Consider the following 26,176-nt stretch of genomic DNA (forward strand, 5'->3'; position numbering starts at 1 on the left):
TTTTCAGAAAACAGAAATATTTAATCCTTTTTCCACAAATTAGAAGTTGCTTTATCCTCAGAGCGTAGTTTTCGACGTGTGTGTTCGTACTTAGGATTTGTTTCACAGACTGTTCATTAAACTGCTATTGCAAAGCAGGAGGTGGGAGGGATGATCTCAGGGGGAAAAGACGCTAGAAGAGCCACACCTCAGAATCATTTGGAAATTCAACATTTTCTAATTCTATCTTTTGACTTCTCACTTCCAATTATTTTCATTTCTTTACCACAATCTGTCCTTTCAGGGGAGAGAACTGTTAATAGAAGTGCAGCCACGAAAAGAATCTATCCCACCATCACTGCAAGAGCCCAAGACTTTCTCAATCAAATCCACCCACCCACTTCTAGAAACATGTCAGCTGGAGTGATCAATCTGTCACCCAGAAATTTTCCCTTTCTCCCAATACACTGTACGACCAAATTCTCTGAATTCCCTGAACCTCAAAATTCCAAGTATCACAGCCAGTGCCAGGAGTAAAACCTGAAAGATGAGAGCAGAGAAGGCCCCTCCGCCAGTGCTAGGTTTCCTCTTCGCATTAATAATAATAATTATAATAATAATAAAAAATCCTGGTTCTCTGCAATCACGAAAAAGGAAAGACATTTGCCAGGATGACCCCGCCCCCTTTCCTCGTTCCCGCCCCCGAATTCTACCCAGATAGAGTCCCTTCCACCCAGTGACCCTGCAGCACTGCTCCTGGGGAGGGCGCCCAGCAAACCTCCTCTGGCCAAGTGCAGCCCCGGCGAGGTGAGGGAATCTTGGCTCCAGAGACAGGAAGGGGCCGGCAGGGGGACACCGCGGGATCTCCGTGATTCTTGATCTCACGTTCGTTCCCCGTCACCGCCCTTCCTCCCCCCGTCCCTCCACACTTGGGGGCTGATCAAAGGGTGGCGGGCTCGGGATGTCCGCGGGATGAGGGGGCGCGAGGGGGGATGCGTGGGGGCGCGAGGGGGGATGCGTGGGGACGCGGGGAGTCCTTCACAGTCAGTCAGTGATTTCATACGTCTGTCCTAAGACTTGTCGTCTGGAGCCCTTCGCACGCCCCAGTCCGTTACATCAAAGATAAAAATCAATGTTCCTGATTTTCTTGTGTGATTCCGGTCACCAGCAGGAGGTTGCAGGCCATGAACTGCACGCTCAGCACGTTGCTCATCTGGCCGGTGTAGACGCCCACGAGCTCGCTGGACGAGCCGTCAGCGGGTGCGCTGCAGTGCGCGCTCCTGATGTCCCAGATGCGCACCGAGTTGTCCATGGACGCCGACGCGATCAGGCTGCTGTCCGGGCTGAAGGTGAGGCTGGTGATGTTGTCCGTGTGGCCCCGAAGCTCTTTGTAGAGGGTCCCGGACGCCAAGTCCCACAGCTTCAGCCGCTGGTCCTCGCCCGCCGATGCCAAGTACTTACCGTTGGGGGAAAAGGCCAGAGAGAGCACGGGGCCGCGGTGGCCCGTGAAGAGCCTCACCGAGTTCCCCTGCTGGGTGCTCCACAGCCGGACCGTCTTGTCGGTCGAGCCCGTGGCTAAGTAGTTTGAATTGGGGTGGAACTTGACGCAGTCCACGTCTGCCAGGTGCCCGGCGTAGATGCGTAGCGGGTGCGTCCGATCAAACGACCACAGCCTGGCCGTGCGGTCGTGGGACCCACTGGCGAAGTACAGGCTGTGCGGGCTGATGTCCAGGTCCCACACGGGGTAGGCGTGGCCCTGGTACAGCACAGTGTTGGTGAAGCTGCCGAGGTCCCAGTACCTGATGGACATGTCCTCAGAGCAGGAGAGCAGCCCTGAGCTGTCCGCAAGGAACCTGGTGCTGTACACTGGCCCGCAGTGTCCCCGCAGGACCTTCATCTCCGTGCCTGCGTTATCGTCCTCGTCGTCCTGCGGGGACGCACGCATGCATGCATGCACACACACACACACACACACACACACACACACACAAAGAGAAGAGCGTTTAGTGGTCTGTCATGGAAAACAAACGTCTAGAAACAGACCTGCTTGGGAAACAGCATATACTCAGTGAACGACCCTGCTCTTTACGGTGACTCCAGGAGAAGAACTCTTAATTGCATAACTGAATAAGAAGTCTCCTACCACTTACAAATTGCCTTCCTTAAATTCACCTCGCAGCTAAGACCACAGCAAGGCTACTAGTGCAGAGCGATGACTGTGGACCTTGCTCTTAGGTTGAGGAGAACCGATTTCAAGAGCCGATCGCTCGAAAAGACGTACTTTTGAACTTATGTTCTTAGATGCTCTTCTACTGGCATGTCTTCGCCCGTCAGTCTCAGCTGCTTTGCAGGCCATGCTGCCCCCTGTCTCCAGTCCGTTTAGAAAAATCTCCACATGCCTGTTACCGCCACGCCTGGGGCCAGTGATGGAGGCAGGCGCGGTTTCAAGATTTTTATACAGAACCGCTGCGGGAGTTCATCCAAAACTAAAACCTGGACATACCGCAGAAATAACAGTAGGCCAGGGGTGCAGCCATCAGCAAGTTATGCTCACACCCTGTGACCAGGCATGAACGGCTGGTGTCCAAAGGAAAGAAGAGTTTTGAAACCGTGACTCTCTGGAGGGTCTCAAATATTTTGCCAAAGTAACAAATGAGGCGTGGAGTCAGAATTGCTCTAAATAAAGCCAAGTAACTCATGTGAGTCTTGGAAATGAATCCCTAGGTGTGGCGACAGAAAGGACGGCTTGTGGTGTGGGGGGGGCCCCTCTCCTCATCCTCTTCCCCGCAAGCACACTCTCTGTGTTCAAACCCACTCTCCGTTCATTCTCTCGCGGACAAGCTCCTTAAAACTGCAGCTGTCCTCACCCTGGAATTCATAAAGCCAAGTGACCTCACTGGAAGAGCAGGAGGTAGGATGAAGCTTCATGAACCGCTTGCCTCGTGAGCCTCTGGACAGAAAAAGGGCATCCTTTTAATCTGAAAACTATTAAATTCAAAATGGAATGAATGCCTCCAACGTTTATGTATTGGAGAAAAGTTAAGAGAAAATAAACACTGATGTCCATGAAGATTCAAAATGGCTCTTCCAGATACTCAACATTAAAAGCACTTAAGCGTTTGAGAGCTTAAGGTTCTACTGAGTGTTACCAAGAATATTAGTAATTTTCCTTTCCAAAGAGATTACAACAACACTTTAAAGTTACTGCTCTGCACCGGAGAGTTTGTGTCAGAGCTGCGGGGGCAAGAAACGACCCTGGGTGAGTTACACAGAGGGCCTCTGAAAGCTAGCGGCCGACAAGGGCACACGGTAGTCTCCGAGGCTTAAGAGGTCTTCATTTGGACCAGGCAGTCATGGAAGTGGGTCTCCCCTCTGTGTGCTCACAGGCAGAGAGCAGGACACACCGGAGTCAAGCTGGACTCCCCAGGGGCCCAGCCATTGTCCTGAGCCTGTGGAAAAGTGCCTGGTTGACTCTACAAACCAAGAAATGGGGAAGCCAGCATGGGCCTGCTGGCTATCCCTATCAGCTCCCTGCCAGGACCGCAGCTTAAAATAGTCCGGCCACATTTTTTTCTGTGGCTCAACCCATCCCCATTAGGGCCTCAGCACAGTCAAGCTGAAACCCTGAACAGGCAGTGGGTCACACGTGCCTGGCCTCACGGAGCCTCCCATGCTAACAGAACAGCACCGCAAATGCCCTGCCACTGTCTAAACCCTCACAGTAAATTCCACCCCAGATGCATCCCAAATAGGAATTTCTAATTTGTAAAGTACTTTCATGTAATAATAAACTATATTATGTACATGATGAGACATGCTTAAACCAGAAATTTTCAAAGAATAAGAAATATAACATCTTCAAATACTATAGTCTGCTGACCCTGCTTTAGGCCATGGAGTCCCTCCGTCTGCTTCTGTGCTAGGACATTCCAAGTGGCCCAGCTCACAGTGTGGTCATTCCTAGATCAGGGTACTTTGGGGTCTGAAAGTCAGCCCGGGGCTGTTCTCCAATTAGCTACCGATGGAGCTGAAAGAAATTAAATATGACTGGGCTTGGGAGTGGGTGAGACTTGGAAGCAAGTGAGACACTGCTACGTGTGTGAGAGATGACAGCAGCCTGACCTAGGAGAGAAAAGGTGGCTGCTGGCTAGTGTGAATGGACGTGTGCTCTATGTGTAAATACACAACGGATTTCTAAGGCTTAGGACAAAAAGGGAGACTATAACAGACTTCGTTAATATTTAAAAAATACTGCTTATGTGTAGAAATGACAATATTTTGGCCATATTGGATTGAAAATACATTACTAAAATTAATTTTGACTACTTCTTTTTACTTTTGTAATGTGACTACTAGGACGATTTAAGTTACATATATGGCTCACATTATATTCCTATTGGCCAGATCTAAATGACAGTTTTATACACAAGTTACAGAACTGAGTATTATTGACAACACTGACTTGATTTTTCAAACCTAAAGACGACCAGATTGGGGGCAGAATGACCAGACGTTAAATGAACAGAACACAGGTGCTGCACTGCTGGGCTGAGGGCGGGGAGGCTGGTGGTGATGAGGGTGGTCCTGTCCTGTCCACATAACTGGAAAGAAGGGCAAGTCCTCCACTGGGGACCTGTGGTTTTGCCATGCTGTGCAAATATTAAAAACACACAGCTGCCAATCGACAAGCTATCTCCATCCGGTGTGCAGCAAAGTAGGGGAGGGAGGGCAGGCCCGCTCCCCATTCCCAGGCTGCTGGCACCGGGTGACGGGAGCACTGCGGGCCCAGCGAACACATTTCCGAGGCTAATCTAGCTTCTCTTCATGTGGAGACAACAGAAGCTGGAGGGCAGGGCTGTAAATCCAGGTGCATTTGGGATAATTTTATGCTTACACAGGAGCTTTTGGTTACCGTTTTGGTTTTTTTTAAAAAATGAGATATAATTCACATGTTACAAAATGCAGCGGTAGCCACGGTGTAATCTTAAAAACTTTTATTTTAGGCTAACGTTCTTTCCATCTTTGCATCTATCTTTCTACCTTTGCTCTCTTCCTTTGTATTATTCTTTAATGCCTAGAAAAATCCCCAAACTCAGTATCATCAAAGCTAATAAGGTCGGTAGGAATAGTTTTTTTAAGTAAAAAACAGAGTAAACGAGGGCAGTATCCCTCACTGTACGTGAAGAACCACCAAGACGCTAGAGCTGCGTCTCCAAGGAAGCTAAACTCGCGCACTGAAACACGTTCTGGAGGGCACTACAGAATTCTAGAAATCGAAGTTGGTGCATCGGAATTTAGACTCTCTTCTCATCCTAACAAACTCCTCTAATTATACTGTCTTAACTGCAAGAAGCAAAGACTCAAAGGCCATACTAACTGGAAGGTGACTAAGAAAACAGGAATAGGTAGAAAAGGGGCTTAATTTGTACACCAATATTCTTGCTACCCTCATCAGTAACGGGAAATTAACTCGAGTGATTTTTTTTTTTTACTCATTAACTTTTCAACCTGGTGCAAAGGTTTTCCATCCCAAGTAACTTGAGGCCGAGCCACCTGAATTTCAGTGGTGATACGACAGCGCTATCCTACCCACAACTTCCGTGGCGCCACTCTCAGGGAAGGTGAACTCTGTGCAGTTCAATTTCTGTCTCCCTTTGCCCATGCTCTTTTTGAGGCAATGACTCTCGGTGACCTGAAACTCAGGCCACTGTGCCTGCCCTTTTCAACTACCACCCGCAAACAGAGCGAACCAGCTCATCACACCGACTGCTGGACGAAATGGCGGCACCCTGGGTGAAGCCAGAGGACTTGCACTGCCCTCGAAAGGCCGAGAGCAGCCAGGGTGGGCGAGGGTGGAGAGAAACCAGTGTCCTCATCTACTGCTCATGGCACTGGGAGGCGGCAGTATCACACTTTAAGACGCAGACCCTCTGACCCAGTGATCCTACGTCTAATTGCTTATTGTCTCCGCCAAGGCTGGGCATTAGCAGGGAGTCACTGGCTACAGGTTACGAGGCATGAGTCTGGCGTTAGCTATACGATGCGGGAAATAAGGAAGTGCGTTTGCCGTAAGATCTGTCACGTTTGGTACGATTATTCCAAGCTGATTAGTAAGGCAGACGCAGGGAAGAAAGACCGACATTCCTACCTCCTTCTCCAAGATATCACAAGCCAAGTGGATGCGGGACACGTCTACTTGATGCGGTTCGGATTTTAACTTCTTGGAGCGCAGACTCCACAGTTTTATACAGGAGTTGTCAAAGCCAGCGGCGAGCAGCTTGCTGTCCGGGGAGACCTCCGCCGTGTTCAGCAGCTGCTCCGTGTTGTAGAAGGCGTAGAAGCAGATGGTGGTGAGAGACGGGGGGCCGTCCTTGACACGCTTAATGCTCTCCTGCAGGACCTCCAGCGCGGCCTCGTTCTGCAGGATGGGCGCGGGCACGTCGGCAGGCTCCAGGCCGCTGCCCTCGCCCCGGGAGGGGCCGCCGCTGGCGTAGAGCTGGTAGTCCGTCCTCTTGGCGGGCTGCACATCCAGGTGGATGTGCCAGGTGAGGACTCTGCACAGCGCGGTGTTATTGTCACTCTGGAGGTAGCGGAGAAGGTAGTTGTAGCTGTCTTCCTGCAGGCGGACCACGTACTTGTTGTCCAGGAAGGCCCGCAGCCGGAAGTTAGACAGGATGTCCTGGATGGTCTGGGTGGTCTGCAGCTGCTCGATGACGTCCTTCTGGCTGGCATTCTGCAGAAACATTCCATGGAAGCGGCTGTAAAAGCTTTCCACCGTGCTCTTGGGACTGCTCTGGACCAGGTTGAGGTGGAGGTAGACAAAGAGGGGGTAGAGGAGAGGCATCACTTCATGGCTGTGCTGGGATTCAGAATCTGTAATGAAAGAGAAGCAGGGCCTTTACCGTCAGCAGAGTCTCCTGGGGAGCCCGCCGTCACATGGCCTCTTCTGGCCGGGACCCTACTTTCTGAGGCTATGGATTGAAGTATAAGCCCAACACAGAATTCTGCACACTCAAAGTCCAAGCCGGGACTGAGGAAGGAAGAGCACGGACCCTGAAGGCCAGCAAACACGGCCCGAAGTCAGCCGTAAACCCAGAATTCGACGGCCAGAGGTTAAGCGATGTGCCTGTTCTCACATGCATTCAGTAGCTCGTACCAGGTCTTCAAAGGTTAGTATTTTCCCCAGCACATTAGTGTTGCTCCAACTGGGACCTGAGACCTTGGAGAGACCTTAGATGCATTCTCGGGAGACTGAGTTCTTCACAGAAACCTTAACTTGATAATTTAAAAAACAATGAACACAGGTAAATTCAGAATTATCTGGATGGCCTTTAGCAAGTAAGTATTAACATACAGTTTTAGTGCTGTACTTTGTTCTGTGATTCCTCTTGGCCCCATCACCTGCAGTAACATCAAGTTCTTAGTTTAGTGGGTTCATTAACATGTCTAGCCCCCCTGACTGCCATGTCTCAACGGCAACATGACATCGTTCATCTGTAATTGTCCCACATCTGTCAGTGTACTCATTTTGATTTTGCTGGTTAAAAAGTACAACTTCTCTTTTGCAGTGATAATTTACAAGTGGAACACTTTCATGTCATTAAGACTAAATCATTTATTTACTAACCTGAGACTTTAACACCATGAAAGTACATGACAAAGAATGTTCAAAGAAGTGTACAGCTTTGTCACAGGCTAATGAGAAAAGCACAGAAGTGTGTGTGACACTTAAGTGAGGGAGGGCAGAGAGAGCTGTGACGGAGCGAAGGTTCCACAGCCATCTGGACGGAGGCAAGTGGCCAGCGAGCAGGGCCATCGCAGGCACCAGCACCTCAGGGAAGCTGGGTGACACCAGCCCTAGGCCCGTTAGAGTAGCAAGTTATGACTGGCAAAATCCATCTGTTACTTTCACTTGTTGTCAATTTGAAGTTTATTTTTGTGGTTTTGCTTGTACTTTATATGTAAATGAGTTTAGCTTTTATACAAAATAAAGCATAAAGGTTTCATGTGTAATGTCTGTACATACCTAATTAATATAAAAATGCTTTACGTCAGCTCTTAGCACTTCCGCTAGCATTTTCTTTCTTTCTTCTTTTTTTCCTGAAAATGAATCCACACCTGGCTCAAGATTCAGGAACACGGCATTAGGGAATCTTATCTCCCTAACTGGAAGGGAGATGATTCCTGCACGCTGTCTCTGCTTGATGCTCTGTTTCACCTCATCACAGGTGAATTAACTGCAGAGCAGGTGCATCTGAGGATCAACATGCCCCCACTCAAATGCATTCTTAGAAGATGAACTTCAATCGCACTGATCCCGCTGAACTGAAGTCAGGGCTCCTGCCTCTACCAACAGGCACAGTGAGCTCTGGTGCTGGCTGTGGTGAGTGACCCTGAATGCCGAGGGGAAACTGGACTGTGCTCCACAGGGAGCCGAGGACAGTGTGTCTGGGACACAGGAGGTCACTTAGGGCATCTCTTAGTACCACCATCCCTGAGGTTAAGGTGAGTGGAAATATGCAACAATCCAATCCAGGCAGGACAAGTAGTGGCCCAGGCCCTTCAGGCACGAAGGTTTGCATCATCCCACCAGGTAAAGAACCAGGACCAGCTGACGTGCTAACTGAAGGCAAAGGGAATACAGAATAGGTGGCAGAGGAAGGTGAAGACCAGCTATGACCACGTGACCAGTGACAGAACCCAGGACTGGACCTGTCATGAGTATTCCTCCTTATTTTGTTATGAACGTGTTTGTGTGTGTGTGTATACCTATACATAAGCAAATATCTTTGTTTTCTTTCCTTTCTTATCCCCTTACCATGGAACATAAGTTATAGTGACTTTGTATCATTGTATTTTTTCTTTTTGTTTTGGCCGTGCCGTGTAGCATGTGGAATTTTAGTTCCCTGACCAGTGATCAAACCCTGGCCCCCTGCAGTGGAAACGTGGAATCCTAACCACTGGACCACCAGGGAATTCCCTATATCATAGTGTTTAAGTATTGTTAACTTTACCTCACAGTATTTAAGTTATGGGATCTCAAGGAGAAGGGTAAACATCACCTGTGGACTTTGCTTCCTCTTCTGAGGAAGGCATTAGGGCATTCTTGGTTGTACTTGGGATAGCTGTACCATGTTAAGTAGAATTATGACCTTGTTAATCACCTTTACTTGCAGGTTAATTATGGTTTAAGGACATGGGTAAGGGTGCCATTACAAGTCCATAGGTGGTGGACTTGTGATGGTTAATTTTATGTGTCAACTTGGCTGGGCCACAGTTCCCAGAAACCTGTTCACACATTATTCTAGATATTTCTGTGAAGGCATTTTTTAAGATGAGATGAACATTTAAGTCAGTAGACTAAGTACACTGGATTACCCTCCACATGTGGGTGGGCCTCGTCTAATCAGCTGAAGGCCTTAGGAGAACAAAGACTGACCTCCCTGGGCGGGGAGAAGGAATCAGCCAGCAGGCGGCCTGTGGACATGAACTGCAGCTCTCCTGAGTCCCAGCCTGCAGGCCTGCCCCACAGATTTTGGACTCGTCAGTCTCCACAATCACGTGAGCCAATTCCTTAAGATAAATCTCTCTATACATATTCACTTTGTTGGTTCTGTTTCTCTGGAGAACCCTAATACAGATTTCAATATTTCCTTACATACTGTGATTCTTTAGAAGACCTCTGGAATATTTCTTTCCCCAAATACTAATTAAAACAAACAAAAAGATTCAACCCTTACCAATTAGACGTCCAATATATTCTATTGGGACGAAGGGCTGTTTTCAACTCCTTACAATCTTAGTTTCAGGCTTATTTTCGAAAATGAGAGGCATTTTAATTTACTAAGTCCAGGATTAAAAAAAACTAGCCATCTAGAAATAGGGATGCAGTACTTTAAAACTTACTGAAATTCACTGTTGTTTCAGCCCATAGTTTCAAAGCTGCTTAACTGTTCTTTCTTGTCTGAAGAGAACAGTATATTAGGTATAAAGCTCCAATCAACATATTCTATATGTGGAACAAGGTGAGACTAACATTAAGTCTTAACTCAATTTGAATCTCGTTCCCTTGAAATCGTAACATACACCTTATATTTTACTGAAAGGACACTAAGTTAAACGAACACCGAGCTTGTTGGTCCTCACTCCCCGGCCCTTCTCCACAGGGCTGGGCCCACCGACTGCACACCGTCCTCAGCTCTGAAACAGCACCAGCTGGCCTGCACCTTCGTGTCCCTGCCTGGGGGCTCCTCCTCTTCCCTGTTCCTCGAAGGCTCACCTCACTCTGCAGAACTACCACTGCATGTGTGCCTCCCACGAGCCAGGCACTTACACCCACATTGTGTCTAGGAGTCACAGCTGTCTCCAGATTCAGATCCAGAGTGACTGACCCCATAGGCTATGCTCTTCCCACTACATGTCCTGTAGGAAAGGCCCTGGAGCAACAGGCAAGCTCACGGCAGCTCTCAGCCCCACAGCTTCTGGAGGAGAAATACTGGAGGGAGCTCAGCCTTAGAACCTCTTACCTTTCTCTGTTATCTCCTTCGAGAGTTACCATCTCCTAGAATTTACTTTGTATCTCCCCTGGGCTGATGCTGAGTACTGTATCACAGTCTGTATCTTCTGTGTTACGTAGCAGGATGCTATCATCGTAACAACGTAAAAAATAAAACCTGACTTATTTCTGTTCAGTATACCCCACCCCCACCAAAGAGCCTGAGGCATCCTCAGCTCTTCTCCCTTCTTTACTCCTTAGCCCTGGAGATCCTACCTTGACAATGTAACTGTGAACTGAAGACCCCACTTTCAGCATCCACAGCCCTGTCTCACTCCTCAGGGACCACAGTGGACTCAGGCTGGCCTCCCATCGCCCCTCCCACAAACACTCTCGTCCACTGCTTCCACACCCACATTCACGCCCAGGCTTGTCTCCATCACACAGGATGAGGGTCACACTTCTACCGCTGTGGTCAGATCTTGCCTCCATTTTGTCTGTCTTTATCTCCAATCTGAAAGCCCATTTTCTTTTTTCTCTTAAAAAAAAATTTTTTTTTATTGGAGTATAGTTGACTTACCATGTTGTGTTAGTTTCTGCTGTACAGCAAAGTGAGTCAGCTGCACACATACACCTATCCACTCTTTTAGATTCTTTTCCCATATAGGTCATTACAGACTACTGAGTAGAGTTCCCTGTGCTGTACAGTAGGTCCTTATTAGTTACCTATTTTGCATATAGTAGTGTGTGTATGTCAATCCCAATCTCCCAATTTATCCCTCCCTGAAAGCCCATTTTCAACAAAGCCGGCTCCTTCGCCGTTCCTGAAAAAATCATCACCGTCTCTGCCCCTTTGCTCATGCCTTCGCACGTAGGCCGGATCCTCCCACTCTGGCACAGATGCCCAGCGTGCAAGTGCTAACGTCGACCCTACCCTCCTCAGGAAGGCTGCCTCTGACCACCCCACGCCAGCCCCTCCCTTCACTCCAAATGCAGCTCCCACGAACACCCAGCAACTGGCTCCGTCTTGGCCTATGAAAACACTCCCCCAGTCACATCTCATGCAAAACTGTGACTTCTAGCCCTCTTATGTTAGGGTTAACTTTCAGTTCAGATTAATGACTACATGTTGTATTTCATCTTGGTGCTCAGGAAATAACTCTTCATTTGACTTGGTTGACTGCTCTTCAGAGCCCTGAAGGTGGAGAAAAATGTTCCAGGAAAAGCAGTCTGTGAGGAAAAACACATATACTCACCCCCTCAAAATAACCTGTGACCAAGGATTAAAAAATTAAATTACAGGGCTTCCCTGGTGGCGCAGTGGTTGAGAGTCCACCTGCCGATGCAGGGGACACGGGTTCGTGCCCCGGTCCTGGAGGATCCCGCATGCCGCGGAGCGGCTGGGCCCGTGAGCCATGGCCGCTGAGCCTGCGCGTCCGGAGCCTGTGCTCCGCAGTGGGAGAGGCCACAACAGTGAGAGGCCCGCATAGTGCAAAAAAAAAAAAAAGAATTAAATCACAGACAAGGTAACAGACAGCAGCCTTCTCAGTTTTGAAACAAGATGAGAAATTGCGTAGGAAAAGGCTGATGGAGACTATTACAGTGACAGATTCGGAGCTTCCGCGTTGCCTGGCTCCCTCATCAGAGGGCGGGCCCCCATCAATACACTCTCCTGCAATACCTAGCCCAGGACAGTCAGCCTCACGTAAGTACAGGATGACTGAGGGAAAGAGAAGGGCTGGAAGACGCCAGGCACTTCTTTCTAAACCAGCTTCCTCACCACTAGGTTGATGAGAGAAGTCTCTCAGGGAGAAATCATAACCGTATTTAAAAAACCGAGTAAAATAACTTTCTAAAAACTGATTTTAAAAAATTTAAAAACTGCTCAAAGCCTCAAAAACCAATGCCAATAATGAAAAATAACTTGATTATCTTCAAGTTCTTGCTTACCTCTGAATGAAATCCTTCTTATAAATCCAATTTTTCTTTTTTTATCTTTAGTGGACATGGAAAGCAGCTGATCACTGTTCTGAGACATTTAACATTTATATGATGTGAGGATCTTAATGGAGTTTCTTTCTTCCCAGTTTAAACATAATAGACTCTTTTTATTAGACCCTTAGTCTTCGCAATTTTTTCATCTTTGTAACAATTCAACAGAATGAATTCAACAGTCAACAACTGTGAGACTGATAAGATGACCTTCTTCAGGGTTTTATTTTGTAATCTTTATTTCCTGTAACATTTTGGTCATTTTGCCCGACTACAGAATACCAGAAATGTGGATTCTTTCCTTTAAAATACTAACCATTATAAGGGTGAAGTAAAATTAGGACAACTCTAAGTGTGCAAAATTAGGTCTATTATTTTGGTTTATATATTGATCACTTACTATGCCTCTTTACCATTAAAAATTATTAACCTGAGGGTTGTTCAAATAAGGAAAAAAAAATAAAACAACTTCAAAGTATTTTAGCTATAATTTTCTACTAACCAATACATGCTAATTACTCTCCATCCTTTGAGGACAGAGAAAGTTTTGTATTTCTTGTACCTCAAGGTGTTTTGTATAAAGTACTCAACAAAAGACTTTGATTAATAACCAGAATCAACATGGTCTCGCTTAGTGTAATCACTTTTCAACATTAAAATTATAATCAGTCATCTTAGGACTAGACGAAATCACTTGGTTTTGCCTCTGAATAGCCTTCTTCACTTTACATATGAGGAACTAAAGGCCCCAGAAAGGCTACACGACTACATTTTTTAGAGTGATTAATTTAAAAAGTCATAGAGTGAATTAGAAAAACTCATTAGAACTCATATCTACTGATTCAGTGTGTCTGTGGTTATCACAGCACCCACGAACTGGACTAAATTACAACTTCTAATTTTTTGGTGTTGCTGATTCATGAGGATTACTGTCTTGCATTTTTGGAAATAAGGGGAAAAAACCATTTTGAGATGTACTGTATCACTGGTAGTGATATCAACGTCCATTTCACACCTGCTGCATTTAAGGAGGTTTCCCTACATGGCTGACTGAGCTTCTACTTATTCAACACAAGTCACAGTCACTGTGTTGAAGGCCATGGACAAAACAGTGAGTAACACACCCAGAGCCCTGCCCTTGCACACTTTAATCTCCTGATTTGACTCTCTTGGGAGTTCCAATAGACCATAAGTGTGAATGCAAGGCCTGCGTTCAACCACCTTTGAATCCCTGGTACCTAACACCAGAGCTGGAACACAGATGGTTCTGAGGGAAATTCGCAGCGCCCTTTTTTAACAAGAGAAGGGGGTCGTGTGGAGTACTTACCGGTGAGGAAATTCCGCAGCCGTCCGAACTGCACTTCATATTGCTGGGGCTCTGCCTGGCAAGGGGCCGCAGACACTATGTTGGCACAACCAGATTCTGATTGGACTAAGGAGGAAAAGATACATAAGATGGGGACGGCAAAGACAATCGCCAGCCCAAAACGTGGCAGGATGGATGGAAGGAGGTGCAGCTGTAGCATCTGACATCTCAGCCCGTTTTCAAAGTACGTTGGGGCTTCTGGTTAAATATGACCGACATGCCTACCCCACCCGCTCCTGACACCCAGTGACGTGACAGCAGAGGAACGAAAGGTATAAAGCACAGGGTACGCGAGCTGGACGAGAGAGGAGAGGCACACAGGCTCACGAGAGACTCCTCTGGACGCATCTGACCCCAGGACCTGACACTGTACCATCGTGTGCCTTGGGATGGGTCCATCTTCAACCCCCGTGCTGGGCATTCAGTGGGCCCTTTCAATCTGGAAATTCACGTCTTCCAGTTCTGAGAAATTTTCTTGAATCATTTTGTTGCTTTCTCTTCTGTGTTCTCTTTCTGGGACGCCTACAATTTCGAGGTAGGTCTCCTGAACTGACCCTTTAATGTCTCCCAGATTTTCCATTTTTTGTCTTTCTGCTCTACTTTCTGGGAGGCTTCCTCAACTTTCAACCCTTCGAATGATTTTTCAGTTTCCCTGTCATGTATTTATCTCAATGTTTTCTTCTCTTAAAATAGCAGTCTCTTCTTGTTTCAAGGCTATCAATGATGGTAGTTTTGAAGGTTTTTTTTCTCTCTGCTGTTTGCTTCCTTCAAGTTGCTTCTCACTGTTTCCTTAAATTTTTCATATGAAGCAGATCAGTTTCTTCCAGGATCTGACAGTCCCTAGTTATCTGAAAGTGAGGCACCACAGAGCTGATGGGAACTCTGGGTGTGCGCTTATCACCCAAGAGGACCTGGATGGGCAATTCCCTGCTGGCGATGTCTTTAGGTCCATTCTGTTGGGCAGGACAGATTCACCAGGGGCGAGGCTTTTAATCACCTTCCTGGACAGCAGGTGCCTGGATGGCAGTGTTCTCGGCAGCGAGAGGAGGAAGGAGGCTGGAGTCTCAATACTCAGGATGTAAACATGCACTTCATCGCCATTCTGTGAGTTCATGCTTTCTAACAAGAAAAGCAAAATTCTCCTACCCTTTCTGCTGGGGGTGGGGTGGGGGACCTCACAACTGGGGAGAGGCGGCGGGGGACTGACAAGCCATCTTCAACAACAATCCGGACGAACACCAACGTGCGTGGGACGCACGTGGGAAAGAGGAAGCAGGAATGTAATTAATGCAGCAGGGCCAAGGAGACACGACAGAGAGCATCGAGAGGCGGGGAGACAGATGGGAAGAGAGTCAGCGCCCCTCCAGGAACTCGGACACACGCTGGAAGGCTGCGGGCCCTCCTGCTGCCCCGCCGTGAGGGAACCAGTCTCGAGTCCTACAGTCACAAGCCCTCACAGGCATCCTCCCCTTGCCATTCCGATGACCACCCTTTAGCTCAGGCTGTCCTGACCTCTCACTGGATCATGCTGCGGCCTTCTGACTAGATCCCCTGGCGCCAATCCGGGCCTTCCCCCGTCAACACAGCCACCACGGCCATCCTCCTAGGACCCACATCTGATGACCTGGACACCCGCCCCCAGCTTTGCCCCCCGATAAGCTCCTAATGGTTCTCTGGAAACTCAGCTCATGCCTTCTATGATTTACTGACCCCTGACTATATGCTGGGAACATGAGACCTTCTGGGAAGCCCTTGTGACCTGCCGGCCAACCTGAGAGCACCACCTTCTTTGCTCATATGGAGGCTGAGCAGCCCTCACGGGACCATGGCACGCCGCCCGCGTGCGCTCATCCGCCTGCCTCAGCTGACTGTAGCAGAGCTCCTCGGGAGCCAGGGTCGAGTCTTAGCTCTCTCGAGAACTTCTCAGCACCTGGCCACCAGCAGGCCTTCACGACCATCTGCTGAACGCAGATGTAAGTATTCCGATTACTCAATCAACAGAAAAACCTAGGACAAAATCTTACAATAATCACACTTTAGAAGCTTCCCGCTTTTCCTGGTGGTTTTCCAGGAACACTGATTCTCCTAATACGCCATCGTATCGAAAAGAAGACAACTGAGAACACAAATTTAACAGTGCTTTGCCCTACTGTCTATCAGCAACAGCACAGGCTCCAATGAACACAGGCCAGCGGGAGCTTATCAAAGGCCGTGACGGCGAGTTTAGAAGGAATTACTCTGGTCCTGTACACTGGCCATCCTACTAGAAACATTAAGGCTTTCATGAATCGATTCCGAGTTCATCGCCTGGCCCTGTCCTTGTCAGGGGAACCCAGCAGAGTCTGAAGGCGAGGGAGAGTGAGTGGGTCTGACACTGAAGGGAAGGAGGCTTCCCCTGAGGAGCCGGGCTGAGCTGGAGAAGGCACTGCCACCTTAAGCTCCCCACACCCGGCCATTTAAAGACGCTCATAACCATCCTGACAGCACGGCAGGAAAAATTTCTCCAAAGTTTTTCTAAAAAAGAATCCAAATCCAATTTCAAAACAAAGAGCAGAAGCAAAAAGAAATGTTAAAAGTCTCAGGAACACATGTATGATGCCAACATTTCCACCCACTGATCCCAAAGGACTCATCCAACTGGAGAACGTGCCTTCCACGGGTGAGGCCCAAGCGACAGGGGAGGGGACACGTGCAAGAGGGGGACAGAGACCCTGGCCCTAGCTCACGGAAGGAGAAAGTCGCACACGACATCAGGTACAGCTCAAAGCCCCCGGGATCCTGCAGGAGGACGTGTTGGGCGGGGGGTTTTCAGAGGCACTTGGGCTGGACGCTGCCTCAGGGACGGGGGTGGGTGGTACCTGCGAGGCTGGTGGCCATCTCCTCGGCGCTCTGCGACAGCCGCAGGCCTTGCTTCAGTGGGCCGTCTGCGTCCCCGTACTGCCGGCGTTTGAGGTAGCAGGACACGGCCATCTGAATCTGTTCGGTGCGCACCCGTTTCATGACCTGAGGGGGAACCATAGGGACAGCCTGACGTCACGCGTGGGTAGAGGCCACGTGGCCAGTCTCCTGGCTGACTTGAGAGCCTTAAGACCAACCTCACCCTCTCTTCCACTTTATGTATTGTCCCGATGAAAACACGGCCAACTTCAATGATGGAAAACAGGAATAGCCTAGATAATAAAGCCCCACGGGACTTCCCTGGCGGGCCAGTGTTAACACTCCGCGCTTCCACTGTAGGGCACATGGGGTCGATTCCTGGTTGGGGAACTAAGATCTCACATGCCTACGTGTTGCAATGTGCGCCCCCCCCCCGAAAAAAAAAAGCTCCACAGATCCTCTGCAAACTCCATTTAGGACCATGATTTCAATCCGCTCCGAGGAATTCCAGGGCCCTGTGTTCCCGGCCGCCCCTCGCTCAGGGAGAGGGGTTCAGGGAGCAGGGAACCAGCCAGAAAGCAGGCAGGAGGCAGCACGAAATCAGAGCCCTGAGACATTCAGAAACCGGGTAAAGAGGTGTTAGAAAGTGAGAAGTTAATAATGGGGAAAGGGAGAGCTATGTTTTCTCTTAGCAGTCAGGAAAAGGCTGCTGGCGCTGAGTCAAGGATTTGAGCAGTGTGTTTTCATGTCAATCATACTGTTTACCTCTTTCACACTTTATTTGTAATGCCAGGTACAGAAAAGCATCAACATTGTAAGAGGGTATGTATATGTGTTAGAAAATCTCATGAATTCTTATACGGAAGGAAATGCACTCAACAGGGGTAAATAACTTCTGATAATTCAAGCTAAGTTGGCGGTTCCCCCTCCAAAAGGACTATTTTCCTTGACTGCTAAATTTATTATCAAGAATGACAGGAACCCCTGATACTGCCATGGGCCTCAAACACTCCTCTGCCTGGAGTAAAGAATACTGCAGTCCAGATGACCAGTGACAGCTGAATGAATTTTCTAGGTTCACTTCTGTGATGTAAAAAATATTTTCTTCTTCAGGATCAGAATATCGTGTCCATTTTGGAATGCATGCAACCTTATCCATACACATGTGATGGTCCCCACCAGGGTAACTTTCTCTAAATCAAGGACTTCTAATTTTTTTGTGTGTGGAAGATGTGTTTTTGATAGTTTATTTGGATGTGTTTAAATTTTCAGTTTCAATTACATGCACTGGCTTTCTCCTTTGTGATCTCCTCCATTTGTTTTTAAGATTTAAAATTCCCCCCATTCCAAAAACCTGTTATTTATTTTTTCTTTAAATATTAAAAAAAGTTTATCTGTATCTAATTTTTATCCATTACAATTTCTTTCAGTGTACAATATGTGGTGAATAACCAAACAACTATTTTACCCAGATACTGCAGCAAACAAGTTGTTCCAGAATCATCTGCAAATAAATAATCCTTCCAAACTGATTCATGGTAACTCTTTTAAAACACAATCTGAAGATCGACTTTTCAATTGCCTAAAAGTCACACAAGAGAGCAAACAGTGAAGGCTGGAGACATGCACACACAAAAACACATATATTTATATACAAATATAAAATGTTAAGAAATCATAAATATATTATTTTAAACCAGGTGTAAAGAATGATTATATTATCTATGCATTTCATTTCTGGATTACCAGAGACAGTATCAAATATTTGTTAGAAAGGAGGGGCACTGGGTCTGAAATGATTGAGATTCAGTGATACAGTGAAACAGTAACAAATTTCCTCATACTGAACCACCTTTCACTATGGAATTTGCCTCACTTGGTTATGGTGTGTTAGTCTTTCACTGTATGACAACTCAGATTTTTTTTTTTTTTAATTTTTGGCTGCGTTGGGTCTTCACTGTTGCGCGCGGGCTTTCTCTAGTTGCGGCAAGCGGGGGCTACTCTTCGTTGTGGCAGGCGGGCTTTTCATTGTGGTGGCTTCTCTTGTTGAGGAGCACGGGCTCTAGGCGTGCGGGCTTCAATAGTTGTGGCACGTGGGCTCAGTAGTTGTGGCTCGCGGGCTCTAGAGTGCAGGCTCAGTAGTTGTGGCACGTGGGCTTAGTTGCTCTGCAGCATGTGGGATCTTCCCGGACCAGAGCTTGAACCCATGTCCCCTGCACTGGCAGGTGGATTCTTAGCCACTGCACCACCAGAGAAGTCCCCAGATTATTTTTTAATTAAGATTTTTTTTCTATTGTTCATACAAGAATTCTGAGACTTTGAGAGTGGGGATCACTGCTCTAAGTATTCATCTGTCCATTGATGGAGACAGATAATTGTTTCTTTGTGGTTACTAATAAGCATTCCTGTACCAGTTTGACTATTTCAGTGATTCTCTATGGTTTTCTAACCTGGTTACACATAAGAGTCTCCTGCGAGTGTGTGTATAAATAAGTTCAGCCTTGGAGATTCTGATTCAATGTAATATTTAGAGAAAAAAAATTTAAGTGCACACAGAGACTGTGAGAGTACTATCCTTTGCCAGTTTGGACCCAAGTCAGAAGCAGTCAATCCACCAGGCTCCCACCCCCGGCCCCGCCACCACACGACCCTACGCCGCTTGCTAAAGATGCTTTCAATCTAACTTCAAGAGTTCTTAGTCTCCAAGCTCTTCCAAAGCAGCCTGATGCCTTGTATTTTGGCTGGGACTAAAACTTTTCCAGACTTCCTACTGCCCATCTCTTGTTGCCATGGGAGTGCATGCTTGTATCAATGTGTGTCCCTTAGTGTTTCAGGTAAGATGGGAGTAAGAGGTCATCTCTCTAACAGGGGGAAAAAAAAATGTGCACAGGAAAAGACATGGGAAAACTGACACAGCAGACCCTGCAATGCCAAGTGTCCCCAAGGTGGGACAATGTATATGCATGTCTGAAGAGGAGGGGAAAAGAGAGAGTGAACAGAAAGCGGTGAGAATGAACAATAGTAAAAAACAGGCCATATTGGGGATTACTAGAAACTAGCTGGTAAATACTGATGCCAATGAATTTGCCCAAATTAGCCGTCTGGAACAGCAGTTTCTGGCTCCAAACCACCATGTAGGACAAGGACCTTCCCTGAGGGTGGGCAGTGAGCCAGCTGCAGGGCCAAGAGTCTGGGGGGGGGGGGAACGCGGGCATCAGTCTCTTGTACAGCCACGCTCAACTGAAATACCAGGGACGTTATCCAGCTGACTGCCCTGGACTTGATTCCAGGACACACATATTTCAAGTGAAGCAAAAAATAAATGAAATGGGAAAAAACCCCACAAACCTTCTTAAAAACAGACCTGTCTCTTGAGAGACTCAGACATGAGACTAACACTGCAATTCCAAGTTACCTGTTTATCTTTTCCCGTAATTATAAAATCTTTTAAATTTAAATTGAGTTTCAATCTAATTACATCTTTGTTAAAAATTTCAGGGTTTCCCTTAATTTTCAATTGACAGAAAATATTTTAACTTTAAAGTTAAAAATGGATGATCACATACCTTTCTTTTCATGTCACATTATTAGGATTTCTGGAAATTAACATGAGGATTCCCACACAATATGTATCTATGTCTCATGCATTAATAGTTGCCTACTGTTACCAAAGTTGCTACAGAAAATCAGGACATGATCACCTTCCTGCCTTAAAGTAACAACTGTGCAGGAAGAACCACTCTCTTAATACTCTTTGCTGCAGCCTAACCCCACCCACTTATGTTCAAATGTGTATGGTTGGTGGAGGGTTGCTCAGAGAGTCACCCCCAGCCCAGCACTTCATGGGCTAAGCACTACGCAATTCCATGAGATGCCAATAGAGTACTATATGAACAGTGTGTCTCCCCCTGCCCCTCAGATATAAGGTGTCAGCTTTGAGGATGAATGAGTTCAAAACAAATCCAGGCAAACTCACCACCACTATCCTGAAATCAGTTCCCCAACTGAGTATACGGACAGTAGCTAGGTGTTTCTGTTGTTGTTGTTTTTTAAAGTAAGTGTATTTTTTTCCAATTATAAATTTATGCTTAAAAACAGATAAAAATTATTTTGTATTTTTTCTTAACTGAGAGGTCATGTAAAGTGCCTAGTAGGTGCTCATATATCAGTTCTCTTCTCTTTCCTTGCAGTATTCTAAGTGCTTATAAAATCCATCAAAAGGCCACTCTTAGTAGCACCTACAAACCTAATAAGCTTTTGCATTAATCATTGTGATAAAATGCTTGTGAAAATAAAAATCGCAGCTGAAAAATAAATGAGCTCGGTTTCAGTCATACATGATATAATTTTTAAATTAGGTTGGCCTTTCATATTCAGGCTTTGATCAGACACATACGTAACATGAATACACTTGAACTAAAACCTGTGCTCTTTCCCATGGAGTCCTAAGAAGTAAATGGCACACGAACAAGGCTCACAGCTGCGGGCTCAGGATGCAATGTAGAATCTGGGGGTTTAATTTGGGTAGGAGGGTTGGGGGTGGAGCAGAAATCATACAGCCAGGCAGACAGATGCCCCTAGAACTTGACTAACATCAGCTGGGACCTCCATAAAGTCCCAGAAGTCTTTCCTTGTCAACTACTTCCTTTCCCTGCAGCTTCCTACCTGCAGCCACCCCCAAATCTGCTCCAGTCTCCTTACTCAGCCAGCCGACCCTGCTTCCTATGTCAGCGGGCTATTTACTAAGACTTGAGATTCCTCAACTCTTGTCAAATCTGTCACTTTTCCCCACTATCTTACATGGCTTCTAGGCTGCTGAACACACCGCCTCCCCTGCAGGCAGGTCTCTGGCTCCCCTCTTCCACCCTTCACATTCCCTACTGACACAAGACTCATCCTGTCTCTAGTCAGATCACCTTCCTGAGCTCAAGTCTACAAGACTTCTCTACCTGGACGCTGCAAACATCTGAAATTCGATGTGCTCAAATTCTCTTCCTTCCATACGTCTTCCTTTTCCTAGTTTTCCCAGCCAGCTTAATGGTGCCACCATCCACCAACAGAGAAAACCACAACCAAAACCAACCAATCAAATGAAAACTGTCATCTTAAGACGCTTTTCTCTATCTCCCTCCCCCTCACTTCTAAATGGCCATCAACTCTTTATTCTAAACAGGACTCTCTTGGAGCCATTGTGCTACCATATCCTCACTGCTGCGATCTGACAGCACAAATCACTTCTCACCTGGACTATTGCAATGTCCTCCTACTACTCTAGGCCAACCTCAAACACCCTTTTGAATGCAGCCAGACAAAAAGACTGACTATGCTACTGCCATGCTTAAAATCACCCTCTGCACCCCATGCAGACTGCCCACTCCTGCCATCACTGTTCTCTAGTTCCCCCCCAGATGGAGAGTTCCCTAGAACAGGGCTTTTATCTTTGAAATTCACATTAAAAGTAAAGTGAGTGTCATCTAGCTTCTGCTTGGAATTCTTGACGGTTTACTTCAGGCACATGATTTCTCTGGATTTTTATGAACCAAGAAAGCCACAAATATTTGATGCTTACTTCAAATTTATAGAACGGCTACCTACATTTACCATGTCTTACGTCATGAAGAATACCTTTCACGTGGGCTCCATTTACAAGCACTGTAGACAGAAGAAACAGGATGCTGTGCTCTCAGAATAAGGGGGATATGGTTTCCTATGTTTATCATTCTCCCTGAAATGGAATTCAAATGCAGCAAGTGAGGTTTTGGAGATGCTTTAATGACACCGAATCCTTTATGTGTGTGTGTCTCACAGAGCAGCCGGATCACTTTTTATTCTAGAGTAGTACTGCCCATAGGACTTCCTGCAATGAAGGAAATGTTCTAGGTCTGCACTGTTCAGTGTGGTAGCCACCAGCCACAAAGGGCTATCTAGCAATTAAAATGTGGCTAACGCAGCTGAAGAATTGAATTTTTAATTTTCATTAAGTAAAATGTAAGCAACCACACATGGCTCGTGCTTTCTGTATTGGATAACACAGTTCCAGAGCATGGCATTACTTTGTGAAACTAAAGCAGCAGTGCCTTGACTTAAAAATGGCAATGCACAAAGTCTTGCAAAACACTTCTGATTCCTAAATTGCCAAATCTCCAAAAATTAGTATTTTGTTAGTAAAAATGGAGCTAACTTTTTATTACTATCAAACACTCTAAGGCTACTAAGATATATATACATTTACATACATCTTACCAGAAAGAGATCTTCTTTGACTGCTAAACAAAGATTTATGAATGGGAGTTTTCTATAGTGTTTTCTAAAACTTGCCAGTACACAACATTCTTGAAACCTTCTTGAAGTTAAAAAATGAGACGGGGAAAGGAATTTGTTTCAGTAGACAAACAGAGCAGCAGTTACTTTCTGTAAAATGTTCACATAAAAGGCGAGCTCGAACCTGAGACAACTTTACCCCTGCAATGAGAAAATTAAAAAAGAAAAATTTTTGGCTAACTTAAACTAGAAAAAAACCCTTTAGGACTGCAGATCAATTAGTCAAATGTCTGCTTATAATCTTTAATTTATTAACTTCCATGTATTTTAAAATATAGAAGGCAACACATTAATTCATGAAACAATTTTACGCCAACTATTCACTTACATCTTCAACACCAGCGTCTCTGTAGTCACTGAAGCCACTCTGAATCATCAAATTCCATTTTCCAGAACACACCATCTTCGCTCCTACCAAATCATCTATGATACAGCACTTGATGCTCTCGCTGGAAATCTCAACGCAAGCCATCAATACCGATTCAGGTGGCAGAACTTTTCAAATGTATCACTTACTGTTGATACATTGGTGGTATAAATATCCCGAACTAGCAATGACTGAGATTGTTTCAGTCCAATATGTATTTCCCAAACAGCATCTTGTTGTTGGAAAGAGTAATTACAGTGCCTGTAACAGGAGAGACTTAAACATGTGGTACCACCCTCTTTTCAGAGGGATACTCTGGGGGGAATCCTGCCTAGTAGTCAGGCATATACAGTACATCCTTGAAGACGCTTTTTAAGAGAGAAGGTGGCCTGGAATGATCTGGTTTCCTCATGCCTTCTCAGAGTGCTCTTTAGGCTTCCGGATTTGGATTCAAGTGCCTGCCTCTGCGAAGCAGCCATTTTCCTTTTGGAGTCTCAGGCAGACACAAAGCTGCCAGGACAAGTGGCTGGGCCTTCCCTACTTTTAATCCCACACCACTACAGGCACAATCTTTCCAAACGGCTAATCTGACGCCATCTGTGCTCAGCTTAAAAACTTTCTCCTTCCTTCACCAGTGTGGAGGATAAAAAAAATCATCTCCACTGTGTCACCCTGAGGTTACTCTTATCTGCCTTTGTTTACAAAACAGGTGGGTACCACAAGGCCTTCTCGCCTTAGGGGCTTTGGTCAAAATGGCACTCCTAGCTGGTTTCGCTAACTCCCACTCATGCTTCACAGCCTAGCCTGGCCACTTCTTCCTCCCCAAAGCTTCCTTGAGCCTGATTCCTTCCACCCACCAAACCCAGGAACAAACCTCTATCACAGGAATCACCATACTATTTGTTTCCTACACCACCACTACTAATACCTGGCACTTACTGAGTGTACATCACAGGTAAGATACTATTTTAAGTGCTTTACGTAGACTATCTCGTTTACGCCTCCCGAGAACCCTAAAAGCTAGGGAGCATTCTTCAGATAAGAAAGCTGAGGCTCAAAGAAGTCAGACAGGTGCCCAAGGGTCCATGGTGCCAGGAGGGGAGCTTGGGCCACCTGGCTGCATGGTCTGAGCTCTTACCTTTTACAGTGTCTTGCTGCTCAAAGGCTTCTCTCGGGAAACACAACAGTGAAAGCTTACCAAATGCTCGTTGAGAGAGTGATCACAACAGTTACTACCTGAGAAGCTGTCTGTCTGTCACATGGAGAGGCTAGAAACGGTTTCTAGCACTGTCCACTGGGTAATGCTGGTTTAACAGAGCGCCCCCGGGGCTCCCTTCCAGCTAAAACGAATCATCAAATAAACAAAACAAACAACAGCCCTTTCTCCAGAGATGTCCTTCATAGGTATTATGAAGGACATCTGTTTGCGAAAGTAAAACCAAAAAACCAGTGACTGAATAGTTAAGAGGAGCCTTTACCTAGTTCCACAGTGATAGAACCAAACAAATCTCACACATTCAGAGGCAGAAGCAACAAAACTATTCCAAAACACACAAATCTGCTTTACTGTTGATGACAAAACACAAACAAAAAAATGGTCAAGGCAAGCCCATTTTTTGGTTTGCCAATTTAACACTGATTTTTAAGGCAGGAATGATTTATAATTGACAAAAATCAAAATTACATTTAACGCAAAAACTTTAGGCCTAAGAGGAACCTAGAAAGTATTCTCTGTCAAAAAAAGAAATTGTAATAGCTGATAACTAGTATTTACAGAACACTTCCCACTTGTCAGGCATTTTCACATTCATTAATCCTTTTTTGGGTATCCTGTAAAAGGTCCAGTTTATCAGTCATTACCCCATTTTACTGAAGAGGAAACGAAGGCTCCGAGAGGTTACAGATAGTAGTTACATGGTTTCGACCTGAGGCCGATGTAGTCACCAAGCCCCCTCCGCTCCATGAAGCTTCTCCGAGTGTAAAGCTATGGCTCCAAACTCCTCTTCCTACTCCCACCCTCAAGCAGAGCTGGGACCCAGACCGGGGCGGCCACCGTGTCCGCCCTACCCCGCAGCGCTAGGTCACCTAATAGTAGACGGCCCCTGTCCGCGCGCCCCTCCCAGCGCAGCCCCGATTCCTGCCAGCCGGGTCTCCCTTCCTAGACCTCCACCTGCAAGGTCAGAGATCAGCGCTTCCAGCCTGCCGCCGCGGGGCACGAGCCCAGGGCGCTCTCACCGCTGTCGGGAGGGCAGCACTTCCGCTGAGCCTCCTAGGACACCCGGTCCCTCACCCTCGGCTCCCCCGCCCACGTCGCGCCCGGGCGCTCAGGGCCTCGGGGCTCCGCGGCGCGCACCCCGTACGCGGCTGTCAGGGGCGCGGCCGCCTTGCGGGCGCCCTTGCAGGTGGGCATCGCCGCGCTCGCCCGCGTCCTCCCCGCCACCCTGCGCCAAGTTTCATCCCGACTTCGGCCCACAGACACTTCCCTCTCCCGTAAATGAAGAGGAGGCCGGGCCCGCGCTCCGGGCCTCCAGGCGGTGCCGCCCGCTCGCCCCGCCCCCACCGCCCAGGCCGCGCTGCCGCCTGCGCTGCCGCCCGCGCCCTCGGCCCGCCGCCCGCACTCACTGAACATCCCAGGCGGCTCCCGCTCCCCCCGCCGCCGCCGGGGTCGCCCCGCGTCCGCCTCCGTCGTCTCCGCGGCAGGCTCGCGCTCCGCGGCCGGCTCAGCCGGGCCCCCGCGCCCAGTGCCCCGCCGCCCCCGCGGCGGCTCTGGGCTGCAGCC

At 47.2% G+C, this 26,176-nt stretch overlaps 1 protein-coding gene across 8 annotated transcripts; it reads right to left on the minus strand.

Annotated features, from left to right (window-relative positions):
- TAF5L (TATA-box binding protein associated factor 5 like) lies at positions 1-26,143 on the minus strand. Of its 8 annotated transcripts, XM_027094073.1 has the most exons (7): positions 23,359-24,515; positions 22,335-22,434; positions 18,178-18,291; positions 16,691-16,835; positions 13,794-13,898; positions 6,128-6,852; positions 1-1,906 (listed from the first exon to the last, which is right to left on the minus strand). In XM_027094073.1, the coding sequence occupies exons 3-7, from the start codon at positions 18,244-18,246 to the stop codon at positions 1,109-1,111; spliced, it is 1,842 nt and encodes a 613-aa protein (XP_026949874.1). In that variant the 5' UTR covers positions 18,247-18,291; positions 22,335-22,434; positions 23,359-24,515; the 3' UTR covers positions 1-1,108. The 8 variants fall into 8 exon arrangements, with proteins under 8 accessions (XP_026949874.1, XP_026949873.1, XP_026949872.1 ...); XM_027094072.1 differs by lacking the exons at positions 18,178-18,291; positions 22,335-22,434 and adding an exon at positions 24,536-25,901 and having other exon boundaries at positions 23,359-23,487; XM_027094071.1 differs by lacking the exons at positions 18,178-18,291; positions 22,335-22,434 and adding an exon at positions 24,536-25,901 and having other exon boundaries at positions 23,359-23,545.
- Positions 26,144-26,176: the final 33 nt, after the last annotated feature.

Source organism: Aethalodelphis obliquidens, unplaced genomic scaffold, assembly GCF_003676395.1.
Source record: "Aethalodelphis obliquidens isolate GAN/ISIS:26980383/991018 unplaced genomic scaffold, ASM367639v1 scaffold87, whole genome shotgun sequence".
In the NCBI taxonomy this organism is placed as follows: Eukaryota; Metazoa; Chordata; class Mammalia; order Artiodactyla; family Delphinidae; genus Aethalodelphis; species Aethalodelphis obliquidens.